Here is an 8,320-nt window from a genome sequence, read left to right as displayed (position 1 = left end):
TGCTTTCTCCTGGACAACTCCAGGACGTAAGTACCCTTCTTCAGGAAAACCAACGGATGAGGTGGATAAGCTGCCCCCTTTTAGTCTGTAGCTTGCCTGTCTTTGAAGGGCAGTAATGGGTAAAAAAAAATATAATGGAGCTTCCGAGAGATGTAATATGGCGAGTGATGACACAGCACTTGGTCTTAAATTATCCAGACGTAAACTGAGTAGGCCCAGAGACATAAGTTATTATCTTTATGTTGGCTTTTGAATTTGTGTGTCCGTCTTCGGTTGGTCCAGAAACACAGACTATTGTTTTCATGAGCCTTTAACATTGACTCTCGATTTGACGATTGTTGCAGCATATTGTGTTATCTTGGATGACTTGGGAAGCAGGGTAATTGAACAAAAGATGTTTGTTAATGTTTTGATTACACATTGTCCAGGGCAGCTAGTTTGTTGACCTGCAAAACAGAGAAGGACAAACTATGCAGACTGATTAAATACTCAAACAATAAGAGTTAAACTCATCCCACCACCCCACCCGACCTGTGGATGATGACCTGAACCACAGAAGTGGGTATCAAAAAGTGATTTTCTATCCTTCTGAAAGAATCAAGAGACTCTCTACAAAACCACAACCAGGAACGCTCAACAGGACAGCAGCCAGGACATCATGGCTCCAGCACGAGGGACACATTTTACAGGATGCCCAGGATAAAAGTATACAGATCTGCTCCATTGACCATCACTGAACCCATCGATACGTTTTAGGAAGCCAGGAATGGGACCCACCGGTCAACCTGGCTCCATGGAGATGTTAGAAGGCAGGTCGTGACCATCCGGTCACCTGGCCACGTGTCTCAATGGACTGTCAGCTTCCTAAGCTTGTCGTTACAAACTTGTGGGTGTCAAAGGTTTTGGTAGTTGGCCCTGGAAGTCCCGGAGTCGCAGTAGCTCTAATTCCCGTGAGTCAGAGGAAGGGTGAGTCTCTAATTTTGCACCATCTTGTGAATATGCTGGGACTGGTCTATGTGTTAGTCTGTTTTGTGGCTCAAAGTATTGTCACATGGTTTTACAGTCACCGTGTGTTGTCGGAGTAGTATTATGCCCATGGAAAAAGGAGAGTCAGCATTCAATGGGATGAGCCCTGGTCCATGCGGTCTCGGGCCGGCAGACAAGAGCACGCACTGACCCTTGTGTGTCCCCACAGCCACAGTTACATATGGATGCTGATCGGAGACCCAGGAGAGGCGATAACCTGTCATATGCACTGTGCAGACTCCAGCCACCGCAGAGAGGAGCATGGAGACATGGCTGCCATCAGGGTAACATCACCTAGAGCAGCTCGGAAGAGATTTAAAACCAAAACTCAGATACAAGAGACGTTTTCATTTATTGCACTATGGTCAATCCTACATCATAGACATAAAACAAATGGAGCATTTCTGAATTTGAATTTTTTTTTTTTTTAATAATGTCCACACCACCTGGATCACATCAGACTCATGGGTTATGTGCTGGGGATTGATTATGGAATCCCCCGTCAAATAAAATAAAATCAAATGACCAGTTAACCCCAAGCAGCTTAATGATGCGGTGACCAGCACAAGCGTCAGCAAACACTGGATCTCACATACAGAGAGTGGCCGATGAGAATAGTCGTTACATTCGGCAAATAATGGAATTATCGACACGGAGGATGGGGGCTGGGCTTATGTCGGGGGACCACTCCATTGAGACCATTTAAGACGGCACTGGTAGAATTAATGCTCGAAAAATGGTAAACAACCCGAAACCCGGAGAGAAATGATCGCGCTCCGATCGTTCGTCGTTCCTCTATGTCTCATCACAAGACGCGACGGCAAAGGTAACGGTGTAGGCAAATACGCTGCAGAGATCTGTTGCATGGTTTAACTCGAAAGGGACTACAAAAACAGCAAAAGCGGAAGGAGCGTTTCAGGAGTTGTCGGACGGGACGTGCTCCTCGAAGCCTTCGCTCTCCCGGACCAGGGCGCGCTCTAAGATGACACGGCCTTCCTTGTAGCGCTGGCTGTCCTCCGTGGCAAATTCGTAGATCCAGCCCAGCTTACTGTTGCAGTTCTTACAGCTGACGTCTCGCACCATGTGCCGCCCGGTGAGCATGACGCGGTCCTGGACCTCGCTGTACTGGAGGTTCACCACCTGATGGGAAACAGAGCGAGCGGTAACGGAGGCACAGGAGCGGCAGCATCCAGAGCACAAATCTAAATGCTAAAGTCACTTACTCACCTCCCCGGATCTACTATTCTAGAGTACTGTGGCAGCAACAGAAGTGATGACGTCCAGTCCTTGAATCATATGACCGCTGAGGCCTGTGATCAGCTGCAGTGGTCCTCCGACACGTCACTCCACTCCCTTGACAGCTGCAGCCAATTACGAGCCTCAGTGGTCAAGTAACTGAAAAAAAAAGTGCGTCATCACCTCCGGTGCTAGAACAGACTGCGGGAGCGGCCGAAACTGGGGGGAGTGACGGCAGGTGAGGAGGGCGGATTTCACTAAACAGTCCCTCGGGGGTTTACGGTACGGGTTCATAAAGCAGCCTCCTGGACACGTCCCCAGGGGGAGAAGAAACCTGACATGCCTGATAACAGAGAGTAATAGTTTGTAAACGCCAGTGCTACAGTCGTCTCTCCCCCAGTAATGGCTGATAACAGGGAGTAATAGATCACTTCCTTGCACCCCCTCCAGGACGCACCTTGTTGAAGAGGAAGGCTCTGCCCGTGGCCCCGGTGAAGCGCGTGGAGATGAGCTCGGAGCGGTTGGTCAGGATGGTGTCGCAGTTGGCGCAGGAGAACAGGCGGGTGCCCCCGATGTGATCCAAGAAGATTCGGCCCATGGTCTCTGCAAGATGGGAAAGAAGAACAGTGAGAACTGAGGGCACAGGGTGCTGGTGACAGCCACAAGAGGGCGCTATAACAGATGGCAGCTTTCTAAAGACCCTGAATGGCTCAGAATCCTGTGCAATGGGGGAACAGGTGGAAAGTGAGTAGATTTTTGTCATTCACTAGTAGGGGCTGTCACACCGTGTCGGGGGCTATGGAGGATCATACTGCGTGGGTGTCATCATTCTGTGTGTGGGACCATCATACTGTTTGGGGGGGCTATGAGGTCAATCATACTGTGTCTGGTATACTTTTGGGGGGGCTGTCGGGGTCATTATACCGTATGCAGAGGGCTGTGGGGTCCAGTATACCGTGGCTGAGGGGCAGCATACTGTTTTGGGGGGCTAAGATGTCCATCATACTGTGTCTGGTATACTTTTGGGGGGCTGTCGGGTCATTATTCTGTATGTGGAGGGCTGTGGGGTCCAGTATACCGTGGCTGAGGGGCATCATACTGTGTCTGGTATACCTTTGGGGGGCTGTCGGGGTCATTATTCTGTATGTGGAGGGCTGTGGGGTCCAGTATACCGTGGCTGAGGGGCAGCATACTGTTTTGGGGGGCTGTGGTGTCCATCATACTGTGTCTGGTATACTTTTGGGGGGCTGTCGGGGTCATTCTGTATGTGGAGGGCTGTGGGGTCCAGTATACCGTGGCTGAGGGGCATCATACTGTGTCTGGTATACCTTTGGGGGGCTGTCGGGGTCATTATTCTGTATGTGGAGGGCTGTGGGGTCCAGTATACCGTGGCTGAGGGGCAGCATACTGTTTTGGGGGGCTGTGGTGTCCATCATACTGTGTCTGGTATACTTTTGGGGGGCTGTCGGGGTCATTCTGTATGTGGAGGGCTGTGGGGTCCAGTATACCGTGGCTGAGGGGCAGCATACTGTTTTGGGGGGCTGTGATGTCCAACATACTGTGTCTGGTATACTTTTGGGGGGCTGTCGGGGTCATTAATCTGTATGCGGAGGGCTGTGGGGTCCAGTATACGGTGGCTGAGAGGCAGCATACTGTTTTGGGGGGCTGTGATGTCCATCATACTGTGTCTGGTATACTTTTGGGGGGCTGTCGGGGGTCATTATTCTGTATGTGGAGGGCTGTGGGGTCCAGTATACCGTGGCTGAGGGGCATCATTGTTTTGGGGGAGCTGTTGCTCATACTACAAGGGCAGAATAGAGGCAGCCGTGAGATTAACCCTTTCCTATAAACTCTGGGGCATCGATTGGCTCAATACGCAGTAACAATATTAATATGGAGCAGAATTAATTTCACCCTCCACAACAGTCGCGGTGTCTTCTGTGGCCCCTCGGGAAGATCGGTTGCCCACCCCTGGTGTACTGTAATAACGCTGCAGAACAGCCCACCACACAATCTGCACTGATGGCGAGGACACAGTCAGCTCTGCTACATCTGCAGTGTGTACAGAGGAGCACAGTAATGGAGGCTGCGCCTGCCCCTGGGCGGTCACTGTGCTGCCACCGACATCACAACATCAACAGTGCCCTCCCCCCACAGCTGATCATGGCCTCCAGCAGCTGAGTGCTGGGGAAATACGCCCCTCCCCCTACAGGGGGCACCGGGAGACTCAGCAGGGGCCGTGTATGGAATATGGTCAGTATTATGCAGCTTTTTGGACGCTACTCATGTCCGCTGCCGTCTATTGAGCGCAGGTGACTCCTCATGTGACCACTGAACCGTGCGGAATTTATTATTATTATTATTATTATAATACATTTTTATAGCGCCATTTATTCCATGGCGCTTTACATGTGAATACGGGGCAAATATAGACAAATACATTAAACGTAAGCAGATAACAAGGCACACGAGTACATAAGGAGGGAGGAATCACCGCGTCCAATACATTGTATGGGGACATTTATCCGCATCTCCACAATGTAAACATGCTGCAGTCTGGAGAGAGGAGCCACATGTCAGTCTCCACAGGTGAGCGTCTGTGGACATGTCTTACAATCCCATCCACTATGCTGTAACATCTGGACTCTGCACAAGTCCACAGCGTCCAACCCACAGTGCTTACTGACCGTGGAGCGTACCCGTAGCCCTATATGTCCTGCAGCATGCCCAGGACACCGGCAGAACACTGACACCAGAGAGCAACAGCTGCACACAGACCCCGAGACACGGGAGCCAGGAGAGACGATTATATAGGGCTGTATATTATAGGAGGGGGGAAAGGAATTACCGGGTGTATATTACAGGGGGGGTTATCCGGGCGTATATTACAGGGGGGATTGTTTGGGTGCATATTTGGGGGCGGGGCGGGCGCGCGGATTATGCTGCTGCATGTCACGGTGAGGGAGGGTTGTCTAGGTGCATATATCGGTGGGGTGGGGGGGTATTAAACTATGCGGGTGCATATTACGATATTAAGGGAGGGGGAAGGGTTTACCCGGGTGTATGTTACGGGGGGGGGGGGGGGGGGGGTTGGGTTGGGGAGATTATCCGGGTGTATATTATGGGGGGGGGGGGGGGGGGATATGTCCGGGTTTATTGTACAGGGGGGGGGGAGAAAATTATCTAGGTGTATATTACGGGGGGGGGGGGGGGGGGGATTATCTGGGTGTCTATTACGAGGGGGGGGGGGGAGATTATCTGGGTGTATATTACCGGAGGGGGGAGGTTATCTGGGTGTATATTACGGGGGGGGAGGAGATTATCTGGGTGTATATTACGGGGGGGGGGGGGGGAGGAGGAGATTATCCGGGTGTATATTATGGGGGGGGGGGGGGTTATCCGGGTTTATATTATGGGGGGGGGGGGGAGATTATCTGGGTGTATATTACGGGGGGGAGGAGATTATCCGGGTGTATATTACGGGGGGGTGGGTTATCCGGGTGTATATTACCAGGGGGGGAGGGAGATTGTCTGGGTGTATATTACGGGGGGGTGGGGGGGAGGAGATTATCTGGGTGTATATTACAGGGGGGGGGGAGATTATCTGGGTGTATATTACAGGGGGGGGGGAGATTATCTGGGTGTATATTACGGGGGGAGGAGATTATCCGGGTGTATATTACGGGGGGAGGAGATTATCCGGGTGTATATTACGGGAGGGTGGGTTATCCGGGTGTATATTACCGGGGGGGGGAGATTGTCTGGGTGTATATTACGGGGGGGGGGGGGGGATTATCTGGGTGATTATAACAGGGGGGGAGATTATCTGGGTGTATATTACGGGGGGGGGGGGAGATTATCTGGGTGTATATTACGGGGGGGAGGAGATTATCTGGGTGTATATTACAGGTGGGGGGAGATTATCTGGGTATATATTACGGGGGGGGGGGGGGGAGATTATCCGGGTGTATATTACGGGGGGGAGGAGATCATCCGGGTGTATATTACGGGGGGAGGAGATTATCCGGGTGTATATTACGGGGGGGTGGGTTATCCGGGTGTATATTACCAGGGGGAGATTGTCTGGGTGTATATTACGGGGGGGGGGGGGGGGGGAGGAGATTATCTGGGTGTATATTACAGGGGGGGAGATTATCCGGGTGTATATTACGGGGGGGTGGGTTATCCGGGTGTATATTACCGGGGGGGGCGGGGGGGAGATTGTCTGGGTGTATATTACGGGGGGGGGGGGGGGGGGAAGGAGATTGTCCGGGTGTATATAACGGGGGGGGGGGGAGGAGATTATCTGGGTGTATATTACGGGGGGGGGGGGGAGGAGGAGATTATCCGGGTGTATATTATGGGGGGGGGGGGGGTTTTATCCGGGTTTATATTACGGGGGGGGGGGTTATCCGGGTTTATATTACGGGGGGGGGGGGGGGGGGAGATTATCCGGGTGTATATTACGGGGGGGGGGGGAGGAGGAGATTATCCGGGTGTATATTATGGGGGGGGGGGTTTATCCGGGTTTATATTACGGGGGGGGGGGGGGTGGTTATCCGGGTGCATATTACGGGGGGGAGGAGATTATCCGGGTGTATATTACGGGGGGAGGAGATTGTCCGGGTGTATATTACCAGGGGGGGGGGGGGGGGAGATTGTCCGGGTGTATATTACGGGGGGGGGGGGGGGGGGGGGGGGAGGAGATTATCCGGGTGTATATTACAGGGGGGGAGATTGTCCGGGTGTATATTACGGGGGGGAGGAGGAGATTATCCGGGTGTATATTACGGGGGGAGGAGATTATCCGGGTGTATATTACAGGGGGGGAGATTATCCGGGTGTATATTACGGGGGGGAGGAGGAGATTATCCGGGTGTATATTACGGGGGGAGGAGATTATCCGGGTGTATATTACAGGGGGGGAGATTGTCCGGGTGTATATTACGGGGGGGAGGAGGAGATTATCCGGGTGTATATTACGGGGGGGAGGAGATTATCCGGGTGTATATTACGGGGGGAGGAGATTGTCCGGGTGTATATTACCAGGGGGGGGGGGGGGGGGGGGGAGATTGTCCGGGTGTATATTACGGGGGGGGGGGGGGAGGAGATTATCCGGGTGTATATTACAGGGGGGGAGATTGTCCGGGTGTATATTACGGGGGGGAGGAGGAGATTATCCGGGTGTATATTACAGGGGAGGAGATTATCCGGGTGTATATTACGGGGGGGGGAGGAGGAGATTATCCGGGTGTATATTACAGGGGAGGAGATTATCCGGGTGTATATTACGGGGGGGAGGAGGAGATTATCCGGGTGTATATTACGGGGGGAGGAGATTGTCCGGGTGTATATTACGGGGGGGGGGGGGGGGTTATCCGGGTTTATATTACGGGGGGGGGGGGGGGGAGATTGTCCGGGTGTATATTGGGTGACATGACGTTACACTACCTCGGTGACGTCACACACACTCAGTGAGGGGTAACGAGCAGAGTTCGGTTACCGGGGCTGCCCCATCCCCGCCATACTGGGCCCACAGCCGGTTACCGGTGCACACCACATCCCTCCCCCACTGCCCTCCGCGGTCACCTGGTGCTCCGGAGTCGGCGCTCAGCTCCCGGTGTTTGGCGGCGGCGGAGGAGTCGGTGCTGCGAGTAAGTAACCAGTTCTAAGCCCCGCCCACTTCCTTATTTGGCCTGTCCGTCACGCTGACGCTTCATGACTCGCTCCAGTCACAATCTGTGGCCCCGCCTCAATGGAGGCGACAGCCGAGCGCTGGGTGACGTCTTCAAGCCCCGCCCAGGTAAGCAGTCAGTTAACATAGTACGCATGCGCTTCGGAGACTGGAGCCTAATGAGGATGTTCTGACATGTAACCAATCAGAGCGCAGCCTTTATTGTGTCATTCCAGAATAAAAATGAAAGCAGTGGTCTGATTGGTTGCTATGGACACACTGGCACCTTATTGTTGCTATGCAAGAGGCCTTGTTTCTGTTTCCATTCTGTTGTATACCCCCGTACCCAGCGCTGTGCACAGAGCGCCCCCTGTCAGCGTCCAT

At 53.1% G+C, this 8,320-nt stretch overlaps 1 protein-coding gene across 1 annotated transcript; it reads right to left on the bottom strand.

Annotated features, from left to right (window-relative positions):
• Positions 1-1,359: 1,359 nt before the first annotated feature.
• YPEL5 (yippee like 5) lies at positions 1,360-7,988 on the bottom strand. The gene is made up of 3 exons (XM_069768367.1): positions 7,852-7,988; positions 2,720-2,865; positions 1,360-2,166 (listed from the first exon to the last, which is right to left on the bottom strand). Exons 2-3 carry the CDS (start codon positions 2,858-2,860, stop codon positions 1,942-1,944), a joined length of 366 nt encoding a protein of 121 aa, XP_069624468.1. The 5' UTR covers positions 2,861-2,865; positions 7,852-7,988; the 3' UTR covers positions 1,360-1,941.
• Positions 7,989-8,320: the final 332 nt, after the last annotated feature.

This window comes from Ranitomeya imitator, chromosome 5, assembly GCF_032444005.1.
Source record: "Ranitomeya imitator isolate aRanImi1 chromosome 5, aRanImi1.pri, whole genome shotgun sequence".
NCBI classification, from domain to species: Eukaryota; Metazoa; Chordata; class Amphibia; order Anura; family Dendrobatidae; genus Ranitomeya; species Ranitomeya imitator.
The sequence above is the reverse complement of the archived record's forward strand: the minus strand, read 5'-3'. Positions and strand labels throughout refer to the sequence as shown.